This window comes from Anser brachyrhynchus (genome assembly GCF_964034855.1).
Source record: "Anser brachyrhynchus genome assembly, chromosome: 14".
In the NCBI taxonomy this organism is placed as follows: domain Eukaryota; kingdom Metazoa; phylum Chordata; class Aves; order Anseriformes; family Anatidae; genus Anser; species Anser brachyrhynchus.
In genome coordinates this window covers 14,307,431-14,322,183 of record NC_137709.1, presented here as the reverse complement: position 1 = coordinate 14,322,183, position 14,753 = coordinate 14,307,431, and the positions used below count along the sequence as shown (strand labels likewise).

Sequence of the window (14,753 nt, the reverse complement as noted above, 5' to 3'; positions counted from 1 at the left end):
CCTCATATGTTTTATTTTTGCCTCACTGGAAGTTCCTCACTCTGTCAGTGTCATCATTAACACTGAAGAAAGCCACAATTTTGCATAAGGATGTTTGTCTGGCTTCTAGTATGTGAAATTTTTTCCCAAGTCATTGATGCTGAGTTGCTATTTGTTACAAACCTTTTGTAACTTGTGCTAATATTCACTTGTGTATCCTTAGTTGGAGAAGAATACGGTATGTGGCCTTCCAGTACCTAAAGGGGGCCTACAGAAAAGATGGGGATGGACCCATTGTCAGGGTGTGTAGTGATAGGACAAGGGGAAATGGCTTTAAGCTAAAGGAGGGTAGGTTTAGATTAGGTAGAAGGAGGAAATTATTTACACAGAGGATGGTGAGGCCCTGGAACAGGCTGCCCAGAGAAGCTGTGGATGCCCCATCCCTGGAGGTGTTCAAGGCCAGGTTGGATGGGGCCCTGGGCAACCTGATCTAGTAGGAGGTGTCACTGCCCATGGCAGGGGGGTTGGAACTGGGGGATCTTTTCTAGACAGGAGTACAGACTGGGAGAAGAGCACACTGAGAGCAGCCCTGCGGAGAGAGACTTGGGGGTTCTGGTGGACAAAAAGCTTGACACAAGCCAGCAGTGTGCGTCTGCAGCCCAGCAGGCCAACTGCACCCTGGGCTGCATCACCAGAGAGGTGGGCAGCAGGGGAGGGAGGGGATTGTCCCCCTCTGCTCTGGCCTCGTGAGGCCCCACCTGGAGTCCTGCATCCAGGTCTGGGGCTGCCAGCACAAGAAGGATGTGGACCTGTTCGTGCAAGTCCAGAGGAGGGCCACAAAGATGCTCAGAGGGCTAAAGCACCTCTCTTGTGAAGAAAGGCTGAGAGAGCTGGAGATACTCAGCCTAGAGAAGAGAAGCCTCCGAGGAGACCCCATTGTGGCTTTTCAGTACTTAAAGGAGTCTTATAAAAAGGATGGAGGGGGCCTCTTTACTCAGGTCGATAACGATAGGACGAGGGGAATTGGTCTTAAACTAAAACCATTCTATGATTCTAAAAGGTGATAGATTTAGACTGTGTGTTAGGAAGAAATTCTTCACTGTAAAGGGTAGTGAGGCACTGGCACAGGTTGCCCAGAGAAGCTGTGGATGCCCCATTCCTGGAGGTGTTCAAGGCCAGGCTGGATGGGGCTTTGGCCAACCTGATCTGGTGGGTGGCACCCCTAGAATGACAGGGGGGTTGGAACTTTAAGTCCCTTTCCAGCCCAAGCCATTCTGTGATTCTAAGAATGATCATTCTTCATTCTTTGAATTTTCAGTGAATTGAGCAAGAAGATTTTTTTTAAAAGTGGTAGTATTTTTGCTGTGACAAAATATGTATAGGTATACAACAGATAATAAACCACCAGAGCTCATGAAAACACTCAATAGTGAAATCCTTTGCTGTTTTAAAATAAAAACAACTTTTCAGTAGTTTTCTAGAGAAGATTAATTGTTAGACAAGCAGAGGGGTAGGCAGGTGGAATATGACGACTGGAATCATTTTATTTCTCCATAGAATTCTAATCATATAAGAAGAATTTTAATATATTTCCTTGGGTTGAAAGATGATTGTAGCTTTCCACATTCTGTAAGTGAATTTTGTTCAGTGAAAATCAAACAATGTGTACGTTGACATACCATTAAACAGCTAACTCGAGATATTCTTAAATATGAATGTTTATGTTCTCATGGCATCACAGAAATAGGACTGGAAAGGACTTGAAAGTGAAACTTTTCTAAAAATTTTTACAAAAACAGAAGGGAATTTATTTCATTAATAAGATTTATGAAGAGACTAATGAGCTGTCTCTTTTTTATGGGATATACTTAACGGCTTCAGTAGGGTTCAAAATGTAAAAGTAACCAAGAAATTTAACATGGTGCCCCTAACTTACAATGCTTGCTTATTTATTCATACGTGTATACTTGCTGAAATAATCAGTCTGATGTTATTGTTAAAGCCAACAAGCATCTAGCATTTCATATTGTATTATGGAGGCTTTCAAAGGCATTTATTCACATGCTAGCTCTCAAGAATGGGGGGTCAGTATAAACTACTGACGTAAATAATACTTTTTCCAAGGCTGAAATGTCTTGATAGTTTTAGTTTTCAAATTACTCAAATTATATTTGCAGTAAATGAGTTTCTGCGCATGAAATAGACATAATAATATCAGGACCTAGAAAGGATGAAAAAATAGATGTTTAATAACCCAAGCTCTCCTGAAGAATAAAATTGTGATGAAATTGTATTTTTCTTCGCAGAAACTTGCTAACTGTTGCAAGAGCAGTTTCAGACCCCTATGCATAGTCAGGATGTAAAGCAGCACTGCCTCCATAAATATACATCTTAAACCTCATTGGAAATGTTTAAAGACTAGTAAAAAGTGAGATTAACTGAAAACATAAATACCAAAAATGTATTCAATTATTTTTCAGTGGAAATACTTCAAATTCTGAGAACAGTAGCTTTTCTGCTTAGATGGGTGGGGTTGTACAAAGACAGCTTTAATGCTGGTTCACTTCACTGTGATGTTGTATTAGTTAAGTTTAAAATTGTGTTCCATGGCAAACCATAAAAGATTTCAAAAGTATTAGACACCCACTTTTGTGCTGGAATTTAATATGCAACTTTTTATTGGAAAATAATCGTCCTTGTCTGGCAAAATCCACCATGCAATATTTCTGTTAGTAGGCATAATGCAATAAAGACAGGGAGGGCTATTTATCACTACAAATTTTGAGGATTTCAGGATTCTTTTTATTATTTTAATATATTTCTTTGGTATTAAATCAGAAAAATGATAAATTACACCTGTCGAGGCTGTTTTTCCTTTTTCCCAGAAAATGATGTACAACCCAATTTCACTGGTCATTTTGGCTTTTAAAGATATGTATTTTTTTCCTATAAAAAACTCTACCAATAGTTTTTTTTAATAATAATACTGAAGTACTTTTTATTTCAAACATATGAAGTAGTTTATAACTACTTCCTGGCATTGCAAACTTTGGCCTTTTCACATTATATTAGTTTTTTTTTTAAAGGTATTAGGTATATATTGCTTTGAAAGAAACAGAGTATTGTTAAGATGCTGGATCCAGTGGATCAATTTTCAGTATTTGATATAGATTAAATTGTGGCTAGCCTGAAAGGTTAAAATAGTAATTTATTTAATTTCAGTACTTGTCCTGTAAGTCAATCAGCTTCTAGACAGTCTTCAAAATTGGTATTTTTTTGTGTGTTTAATACTCTCTTTTTTCTAAAGGATAATCTAGAATTAAAAGCAAATAATAATCCCAGTAGCTGTACTGTATAGTAGAGGAGGAAAAAAATGAAAAAAATATAGGACATTATTAACAACAAAGGCAACAAATGATTGGAGCTGGTGTCATGGTTTACATTACTTTCACAATTATTCCAGGTTTGCATATTTCGAAATATATTAGCCCAATTTGATTTCAAAGCTCAGTTATTTGAATTATAAATCATTATGTCCCTCCTAGCTGATCAGTCCTGAAATATCTTTGAATTCATTTACATAATGGAATATGTTACTCATTCCTTTATGTCTTTGAAGCCATAGTGCTCCCTCATGCATGTTTAGTTTTTTCTAATAATTAACTTTTTCACTGTATATTTTTGTATCAAAATAACTACAGTTTCATTGTTACTTTGTACAATAACTTGAGTTAAAATATTTATGGTCTCTCAAAAATTCTTTATCTGTGTCTTTGTTAGTCTTCCAGTGTTATGAAAGATTCTCTCTTTTAACGGGGAAAAAAGAATGTAGCTTCGCGGTATAAAAACAGGCAATGATATGTAAAATGCTGTAAGTTGACAAAAGAATCATCTTAAAACTAGATTAGGAGATTTTCTAGTAGCAGCTATAAAACCTATTGGTATGTTTTTACCTGTTAAAAAAAATCCATTTAAAATGAAAAAGGAAATTGTTTGTTCCTATAAAAGTAATCCAACAGAACACTTGCACCAATTATTTGCAGGGATGACAGAGTGAAGTACTTGGAGAGGGAGGAAAAAAATAACAACCAGCAATAATAAGAGTTACGGGTATTTGTAAAATCTTCTACGTCTGTACAGGAGCATATGCACTCCTGTAACATTATGCAATCACATACTGATTATTTCCTAAAGAACTTCATGAATGCCAGCGATGAACTGTGTTCAGCAAACAAATGAGTCCTATTTTTATAATACTTGTCATAGAATGTACAAGCCCATAAGTCTCTTCTTTCATTTCATGCCTTCATTGCCTGTGAATGTTGATGCTTTTTGAATATTTCTATGGCATTTCTGAAAAAGTATATTAGTATACTTGGATATGTCAATGCAGAACTGAGACACTGGAATTTAACTGACTTGCTGAAAGTCATAGAGCAATTTTACTTCAAATGAAGGAGAAGCAGGAGTAAGAAAATCCAGGCCATCGCTTTGCCCATGTCCTCTCCTCACTTGCAGACATCCCTGGTGGGAGCAGTTACCTGCTGAACAAAAGCTCACAGAGGTGTTGTCATGGCGTTTATTGGAATGGCCAGTGTTATCTCCTTCCCCCAAGCCCAAGTTCATTTGAGCTGGGGAATTAGCATGTCTTCATGTGGTTAAAGATGCTTGTAATTTGCAGCTAGGAAAGGATTCAACTTGTGAAACAAGTCTTGAGCTTTTGACCTTTAAGGCCTTCTCTAACTTAATTTTTGCAAGTTCAGCTTTTGATTTAATACAGAATAGGTTACTTTTATGCTACTTAGTGTGCATCTCCCTGGGAGCCGTTGTGTACAAGAAGGTGCAGTCGGACTGAGGGTTACCATGCCAGGACGGGGCCAGGCAGCTCCTGTGGAGAAGTCGGGAGCTCTGCTAGTGTGGCGCAGAGGCCCAGGTGGCGGCCAGGGCCTGGCTCCGTACTGTGGTGGTTACTTGGCATCTGCACCGTCACTGCCTTCAATTTGGCCAGTCTGTGGAATGGAGGAAGTCAGTTAATGCCTAGCAGTGGTCAGTTAGGTTGGCTTTATGTGTACAAGGTTGAAAAATTGGCGTTACTGTGGAAGTATCCATAGATACGTCTAAAATTCCCTGCTGTACTACCTTGTGTTTGGCTTTGCTTCTGAGCCTTTGTATGCTCCTAAGAAATTTCCATTTGCTTCTTAAACATCTGAAAATTCTTTGGTTTAGTGGTTAACATAGTTGAATGTGGATGAGATACACTTTTATTTGTAACTGAAATAATGACAGGCCTGTAAGATCACATCCATGATTTTGAGGCCATGACTTCAGTGCTGCTCAGGGCTGCTGCCCATCCCATTGCCAAGGCCAGTCTTCAACACAGGCAGTTGCAGAAATACTTCTTTTCTACCATGCTGATAACATGGGGCTGTCTGGGGAAAACACACTACCATTTATTATCGGAAACTCTCTGTTTAATTATAAAAGTCATTTAGTTCATTTGTCTCTTTTGTGACTAGAATATATGCCATGAAAAGTAATTGCTTTAATTAATAATAGATTAGGTCTTTAATGTACTAAAGAATGTCTCCATGACATATTTCTAGATGAATTTCAAGATATTTTTTTTTAATTTATGTTTGTTGTTGTTTCAGTTAGGTTTTTTTTTTCTGACTAAAAATTCCTGAAAGTTTGTACAACCTGATAATGTAGTCATAATATTGCAAGGCTGATATTTCCTTAACACCTGCTACTTATAGTCTCCTAAAAAAGCTTGTGAAAATAGAGGCTGTGAAGTTCATGCTTCAGAACCACACAGTAAGTTTTCTTAGAACGTTAAAAAATGTTAAGTTTGTAGTAAATTTTGTAGAATGCTAAACTTTTCACACACTTGTGTTTCAACAGAGTAAACACTTCCCTTTCTTGGGCATCAGTGATAATTACAGCCTCAGTGACCTTAGGTGCCGGACAATGTTCTACACTGCTCTCACTCGTCTTCTCATGGTAGATTTAGGTAAGGTCCTCCTCAGACATCCCTGAGATGCCTTGCTGTCTTGTTAAGAGTTAGTAATGCTATGGATTTTTAAGTTTATTTAACTAATTAAAAAGCAGTTTAATTGTACAATAAATATTTATTTATAGTGGTATTTAAATCACTGCCTATTAACTTTAGAGATTTATGGCATTAAGCAATGACAGCCTATTTGTTGCCTTCTGTTGGAGAAATAAGCAAGACAAGTTGATACTTGTTTTTTTTGTGTTTTTTTTTTTTACATAGAAGCACTTCTTTTATCAGATACGAGGTATTTACAAAATACATGATTAAATAAGTGCTTTGAGATTCTCGGTAAAGTACTGATTATGCCAGAACTTTCCAGCTTCTAGTAAAAGTATTGTTGTTGGTTTTTTTTAATTAATTTATTCATGCAAGTTCCTAATATACAAAAACCTTCAGTTTAGTAAGAACAGTAGCCAGAATTCTGCAGTTCAACCAGCAGTACTTGAGCATGCACTTGGTATTACATCTTGAGACGTTTTTCGGAAATCAGAGCAGTTAGATGCATGTAAAACTCAATGTAATAGCTCAATGTAATAAAGGATTCAGTCACTTGGAATCCAGGCACAACCTTTAGCCACCAGACTAAAAGGCAGAGCTCCATCTGCATTGCCTACCTCTTTCTTGTGTAGATGGGGGAAGGCTGGGCTTGCCGAAATGAACACTGAAACAAATCATGCGTTAGAGAAGCTGATGAAGAATGCAGCGTGTCTCAAATTGCCATAGTTCTGATAAGAGGCCCAATTCAGAGTTGTGGACCTGCGTCAGCTAAGGATCTGCCTTACAGAATGCTTTCGTGAGTGTGGACACCTGTAGATGTTCTTATGGTGGGCCACTGACGAGGGCTTCCAAAAATAAGGTGGCAAGTCTTTTGTATGCTGATTTCTAATCCTCATACAAGGACTTGACTAGACAGCATATGGGCAGAAGATTGGCACAACATTGTAAGTCAACAGTAGCTGAGATTCCCTTTGATGATAATGGGTTCCTGTAGTGTCTGCCACTGAATGCTGCTGAAAACAGTTGAGTTGGAGATGAGACCAAACTATGTTCATCAGTTTCTGTTTTTTTTAAGAATGGCAATTGTGAGCTGGACCTGTGATTACTTGCAGTTAAAAAGGCTTTCAATACTGGCTAAGTGTCTTATTTACATAAGCAGTACATATATTTTTCTAAAGCAAAGTAGGTTACACATGTAGTTTCAGTAGCTTCTCCTGTGGGGGAGAAAAAAAAAGATTTGGTAAAAACAAGATTGCAAGTATTAAAAATTACATCTCAGAGTACAGGTTGTGTAAAGATACACCAGACAAACAAAATGCAAGCTTGTTACTTATGACTGGCTTCAAGCTAATAGATCATTGTGATTCTTCTGGATTGACAACTCTACGAGATCTGAAATGATCAGGAGTATCTGAAGAAAATGTATGTCGGTCTTTTGGCTATTGTCCTTTTTGTTCCTACTGGAATAAATTTGGATTTGAACTGGTAAAAAAAAAAAAAAAAAAAAAAAGGCACATCTATAGAAACAAACAAGTGTGAGCTTCATGTTAGGATCCAAATTAAAAAAGTAAAGGATACACGTATTGTGCTTTCTATGTGTTAGTGCAAGCATTAAGTGACAGTACTCTTGTGAATCAAAAGATTTTTCAAACTGTGCATAGCAGCATTTTTAGACCAAAAAGCATAGTACCAATTGCATTCTTCAGCTTTTTCAAATTACAAGAAGAACTTATATATAATCTTCTCATGATATATCTAAATTATTTACATGGGAATAGTATGAAGATGAATTATCATTAATGGGGCTGTTCTGAGTAATAGTTTGATGTAGAAATATTTTGGGGGGATGAATGAAATACAATAAATTCAGAGTATTTACATTTTAAACAAGGTGCTCTTAGAGTAAATAGCAAAATCAAACTATATTAGGAAAAATCAGTAGTATTTTATTCAGTATTATTTAGTATTTGCTTCAAAATGCACTTGGGTTTCTGCTGAATAATTTCAGCCTTGTATTGATATAAATATACTTTGATATCTGTGTGCCCCTGGTTGTGTTTTTAATAATTTTGGGGGGCATTTAGAATTGCACCATTTTGTCCAACTGGTTCTTGGTCCAAGATTTCTAAAGTAAACTGAATATTCTTTTGTGTGAATTACATAGTTACCAAAACTAATAGAAGAACACCAGAAAAAGTTGTGTTTAAATAAAAGTTTTTATAAGGATTAATAAATTTTTATCACTTCTTTCGTTTTCTTCTGCACTACCAAAAGCAGTAGATCTAAACTGTAGAAAATACCTTCAGGAGCTATTCTGTGTGATTTGTCAGTGTCCTGTACTTACAGGCATATGCAGTCATGCTCAGTGCCAAACCTCTCCAAGTAAAGCAGGTTTAAAACACTATTGCCTTAAGCCACACACAGACCTACTATAATGAACAAGTGATGCAATTTTTTTCCTCCCCAAAGGACATAGCGAGGATATGTATGTGTAGTTTGAATTATAGCAAATGAACAATTTACCATAGTAGGTTTGTTTAGCATCGTTTCTTCCTTTCCTCATTAATACTGTGCTGCTCATGGGATGTGAATGTGGTTCATGTGAGAATGTGGAAGAAATGTTTAGGTAGTAATTGGATATGTAATTAAGAGGAAAAGCATCAGGATATACAATACATAAAGAAATAGGAAATAATATGATCAGTAACTGTTTAACTTCTAGGAGCGTGAGAGGAAGCTTTGGTTGAGCAAAAATTAGGAGCACAAACTAATACTGTATTGGAATTGACTGAGGAGCTAGAGCTGGCTAAGGAAGGATAGAAAAAGCTGGATGAATGGTCTGAGATTACCATGAACGAGGGGGAGTTCACAAAGGTTCCAGAAATGGTAAATAAAAAGACTGACTTGGGTTGAAAGGAATGGAGAGAAGATGGCAGAGGAGACAGGCAAAGATGGATGGGATTAGAGTCCAGTTCCCCAAAGTCCACCAAATCCTATTGCTGCCAGCAGGGGATTTGAAAGCTGCCACGAAGTGTCTGAGCCTCCCTAGTTCTGCATGTGCAGGATGCATAGTTTGCTTGAACATAGTTTGCTATTTGAAGGTTCTGATACTGTTCTGGACCAATGCAGCACACTTAAATTATCGGAAGTGTTTCTTTTGCTTTTAAAAAAAAAAATCTGGAAAGCTGGACATGGAAGTCCTACATGAAAAGGAAGCAGTTTAGGTCACAAAGCCAAGTATTCAGAATTGAGAAAATGCCATAATTGGGTTTGACTTTGAAACTTCCATTTCCTCTCCATTGGAAATATATATGTTGTTATGAGACAGCTTTAGTTGTAGGATCACAGTTACTTCTGTCAGAGGATATTTGCCTCTTTCAGTTCAGATGTGTCTTCCTAGCTTAATGAGTAACTAGTGAGTAGTTTTTTTCTGGGTTGTCACCTGGATTTCTATGTTAGTCAGTATGTTCTGTTTTGAAGACAGAAGTTTTCTTCCTGGCCTCTTCTGGGTGAGTGCTTTGATCTTTGCAGTATCCCTGTGAAATAGGAAGCTGGAATTAAACCCATTTTGCAGATGAGTTTATGAAGAATAGAAACAAATTTGTAAAGCTTATGTTAGGTTTGGCAGTGGTCTGTAGGTTTAGTGGGTGGGATCCCTGCCTATGGCGGGGGGATTGGGTTTATGTGATCTTTAAGATCCCTTTGAACACGAGCCATTCTATGATTTGTGCAACTAATTTGATGCGCAAAAGACTCAGCTAACTTCAGTTGCAACTTAGAGTATGTCTGTTTTATCTATCAGTTGCCCAGGAAGTAAGAATCTATAATTAATGGTATTGTTGGGAAGCAGAGAATGAAAAAGGTCCTAGTGTTGGTTCAAGGAGTAGTCTGGACCAAGTGCTGTGTTTGACACTGACCATATATAGATGCCCTAGGCAAAGATTACACAACTATTTCCTCTCTATCTTGATTTCCCCAGGCTTGATTAGCCAATGAAAAGAGAAGGGAGAGAAGCCCTATAGCAAAGAACTCTTTAAAAAGCATAAGTTAGTTCCTACTCTGCATTGCTCTAGAGAGGAATTAGCATGCAAGAGGCAAGACACCCTCGTTAAACACCTAAAGATAAGTAGCACCGAGTACCACTTCCCATGCAAATTGCCATTTATAAAAACTTTTTGTTGTTGTTTATAATTACATGTTCAGCATCATGACAAGGCAAAGAAACAGTCCAGTCTTCCAGCTGTCTAGCCAAGATGATCACTTTTTTTTTTCCATTCCCACAACATCTTGCTCATTTACTCCAAATTCACACCTCTGAAACAAATGAGACAATGATGTGATACAAATAACCCCAGCATAGTCCGGATTTATTTCCATGGCAGATTCATCCTATATAAATAGATAGGAAGTAGAAAAAATAGCATGTCATCATAAAACATTGTGATTTAAACATTGTGCTGTGAAGCATACACAGGGAACGGTCTAATTTACTATTGCAACTTTAAATCCAATGTCTTCTAACTGTTGAGTCTCATCTATATTTTGTGAGTGTTTTTTCTAATGTATTGAGCAAATGCTGTCAGATTAACAGAGAAAACAGAAATATGGAAAGGATAAAGGTGTGAAATGTGGAGACATGCTAGTCTCAGATACAAGTTGTTTGTGATCAACAGTTTGTCTTTTGTTTATAGCTCAGTAAAAAATGTCAAACCTCAAATTGTTGTTCCTGTAGTTCTTCTGAAAATTCTGATGATGTCAGTGAGATTTTTCTATAAAAGCTTAAGAGACTGACCCTTATGAACAATGGTGTGAATATGATCTGATGCTTTTGCTGTTTGTTTTGTTTTTCCTGTAGGTGAAGACGAGGATGAATTTGAGAATTTCATGCGGCCTCTCACAGTTTCATTTGAAAGTGTGACTCAGATATTCAACAGTAGTTTTGAACAAGAAGAGGCAAAGGTAGGTTTATTTCAATTACAGGGAAATAAGTTATTGGTGTAAAAAACTGATAGTTGGGCGGGCATTTAGCAACAGATTGTCATCTTTCTTTTGTCTGTCTCTGTTGAAATGCATATATGTGTATGCTTATATGTATATTAATACCTGTATAAATATATATAATTAAGAATGTAGACAATAGGGATACAAAAATCATGAATGGCTATCCGAAAAGACACCTTGTACAAATATCTGATAAAAGCTTTGGGATTTTTCAGTGCTTACAGATCAAGTGACCCCCATTTGAGCACCGTTTATAATCAGAAAGATACATTTTTCTTCAGTGATAGTTTATCTGTTTTGTATGTAACATTTCCCTTTTCCATGCTAGTATCCTGTTTGTGTATATTAACATATTTATTTGGGGGTATAAGGAGACATGTTGTAACACACTTGATAAAACACTGCTGCTTTAAAGTATTTTTTTCAAACAAGAATTTATTATATAAATCAAGACTTTATTAAATGGCTGGGCATATATGTATAAATAGGAACTGGTCTTGAAGTATTGCACCCTTAAACTGAACAAAGTGATTAGGATAACTGATAGCTAAATAAGGTTTTTATGTGCCTGTGGGAGCCATATTAGGATTGATTTGACAAGTCAGTTCAGCTGTGGCAACAGTCATAATATCTAACACAACATTATGTTTTATTAGTAAAATCCTTAAGTGTAGCAAGCTGTTTGTGTCAAAACAACAGTATATTTTAGGGAAGAAAAAGATTTGCTAGATACAAGCCGCATCATCAGGAATGATAATACTTAAAACACTATTGCATTAAAGAGAGCCCCTTCTACTGTCACTGAATAAATAGTTAACAATGCACACCGGAGTGCTTGCTCTAGCTACGCAGGGTAATTTTGAAGACACCCTAACAGTAATTTCTAATTCACTATTTTAAAAATTTTCACGAGATAATGGAAAGTTAAATGTACGTCACCACTTTTATCTACTTCTTTTCATAAGAAAATAAATACGCTAGAAATATTTAATAAATAATTTATATGCAATATATCTCACATTACAAGAAGATGCACAATGCACAATAATCACTGGAGTTGAGCTATTATTTTTTTAAGTAGTACCTGATACTATTTCAATATTTACCTAATTCTAGTTTCCTCATTTGTTGTTTATGTATTTGATTTTAATAACTTTTCATTTGTTAAATACAGTTAAACTATTTTGGAATCATCTTTTATATTTTAAAGTTTAAAATTCTAAAAATTCAAACAAAGTGGTCATTGGATAGCATTATCCTTCTGTAGGAAACTGCATTTACCTCGTGAGGGTTCAGTTTATTAAAATAATTTTGCTGTTGTCCTGTCTGGTTTGCTTGAAACCATCTTAGTAGAGAAATTTTAATGGAGTGCCAGTGATATATTCCTAAACTAGCAAGTTCTTAACGACCCTGGAAAGTGACTGCTTGATTACACTTTAACGGTATTTGCAAATAAAATCACAAGTAATTAAGGGGAAATCTCCAGGCTTTTGAGCAAGTTTGATGCATGATAACTGCCTGATTCAGCTTCATCTAGAGTAATGCTGTGTAGACAAGAGCTACTGAGATCAATAGCAACATAATGATAGTGGCAGAATTAAGTGAGTAACCTGAGAACTGTGTCTTCAAAATGCATGCAGCTGCCACAAGCCAGGGCCACACAGTGCACTCCGTGCTTCCGTCCTAAATGTTCATCAAAAGACGCCCTGCAGGAAAATGGAGTTAGATGCTCTTTATTGCTGATCGTGTCTCTTGCCACATTTATCAGGGAAATTGGATTAGCAGTTGGCAGCTGCAGGTAGACAAGGTTCTGCAGTGATTAAATATGCAGCTTGGCTGCATTTGTTGTGACAGACCTTTAGTAAATTCTACTGTAAGCACCATCTGTCTAATTTGTATAAAGAAAACTTGGTGCTTTAAGCTACTGATAAAGAACTAAATCTGTTGCTTTATCATAAACAAAACTTTTGCTCTAAATTCTCTTAAACATAATTTATTAGGTTAAAGCTATTTTTCTATCATGATGAATAAATAATACATGCAAAAGTGCTTTCAGGTACTTCATTTTGCAAGTACTGAAAACAAAAACAGTTCAGTTCTTCAATAAAATGCTTAGTATTCCAATCCACAGGGAGATGACACTGTTAAAATATCACTATGAAAATGGTCCAGGACTGCCAAATTCATTTAATTTGTGGTTTTTACTAGGACTTTCTAACTGGCTAGGGTTTTTGTTTAATATTTCTGAAATACACCATTGAAAAACAATCACAGCAAGGGAGCTCTTTCTTTTTAAAATACATTTGTAATCATTAAATCTGCATATAAAACATATGTTTAGGCTTCTTTTCCAGTGAGATCAAATATAATTGAAGATGGCTTAAGTAATTACGTACTTTCCTTTTTGCCTTTTTTTTTTCCCGTTGCTGGTTCTTTCTTCACAGTTTTATATTAATAGGAAAGATGTCCAATATTAAAACAGTGGCTAATTTTCTCCTAAGAATTTCAAAGGCTCCTGTTGACAATCCGGTTAAGTAATATATCGACTGGGTAGCTGGAATCTCTGTCGTACCTTGTTTATGGTCGTGACATCATCAGGTTTGATAGAAACGCATGAAAAAAAGTATCTGAGGAAAAAGCAGTTAAATAGCAACATGCTATCTTTAGCTGGTTTGTAGAAACTCCATGCTGTTAAATTATTTAAAATCCTTGATTTTCAGCTTGCACACATTAAAAGTTTTCACACTAAGTGCCAAATGTTGCAAACAGCACTTTAACAGAATGATTTTGCTTTGATCCCTGTAGCAGTTCCTGAATAATTTATCACAGGTTATTGCCTTAATTCTGGAGAGGGATAGAGCAATAAAGGCAGATGAAAACACTCCAGTTGAAACACCTTGGGGCCTGCTCATTCCTCTGACACGGCTCTTTTGTTGGAACTATTTAGAGGTTATTAAGACGTGTCTCCAGAATTAAGAGTATGCTGTAAGGATGAAGACAGCCATCTTAATTCTAAAGACAAAGCGCAATGACCCTTCACCTTTTTTTTCCTTTGTTGTTATTATATAGTAGAATTATGAGGGTAATATTATAGCTGCACCCAGTAGTGCCACTATAGTTAAGGGTCTGTCAGACTTTCCATTACAAACCCCATTTTGGGGGTGGGTGGCGTGAGTAGTCTCGTCTGTGTTAAATTGTGTTAGTCAGACACTTGGTACATGTTGGCAAGTCATAGTTTTTTTTTTTTCCTGCAAATATTTAAATGATCCTCTCTTTTCCTTTAAAAATCCATTGAAAAATCTTATTCAGGACTTTGAACCAACACACAAGAATTCTTAAAAATTGGTTTGTTTTAATTAATCTTAAGGAGACCCATCTCTTTGGTGCTCAGGGAAGAGTACTTTGAAACTGAAATTTAAACAAAATTTTCCTTAGTAAGAAAATCAATGTGTAAGCCCACATACCACTGACAAGCTGTTGTTACTACGTGTTTTTTATTTACTGTGCTTCACTTCTCATCTTACTCGTTTTGCAGTTGCTGGTGTTGTTATCAGCTGTCACTTTGGCACAGAAATGGCTGGTGTTCAGTTCTGAATGAAGCAGTGTCTTAATGTATTCTTCAGATTGTACTGTTAAGTTTGCAGGGCTCTTTCAATCCTGCAGCATGACATCCTAAAAGTAGATGTACAAGTGTGTAATATTGTTTGTCACTAATAAATCT

At 36.4% G+C, this 14,753-nt stretch overlaps 1 protein-coding gene across 6 annotated transcripts in view; it reads left to right on the top strand.

The window, feature by feature from the left end:
- RANBP17 (RAN binding protein 17) overlaps positions 1-14,753 on the top strand; it is a 159,972-nt gene that overhangs the window by 92,611 nt on the left and 52,608 nt on the right. For 5 of the 6 annotated variants that reach the window (XM_080554758.1, XM_080554759.1, XM_080554757.1 and 2 more), the window contains exons 17-19: positions 5,730-5,793; positions 5,881-5,989; positions 10,887-10,990. In XM_080554758.1, coding sequence (XP_080410884.1) covers positions 5,730-5,793; positions 5,881-5,989; positions 10,887-10,990 — 277 coding nt within the window. The remainder of the gene's footprint in view (positions 1-5,729; positions 5,794-5,880; positions 5,990-10,886; positions 10,991-14,753) is intronic. The other variant, XM_080554761.1, reaches the window with a different exon arrangement.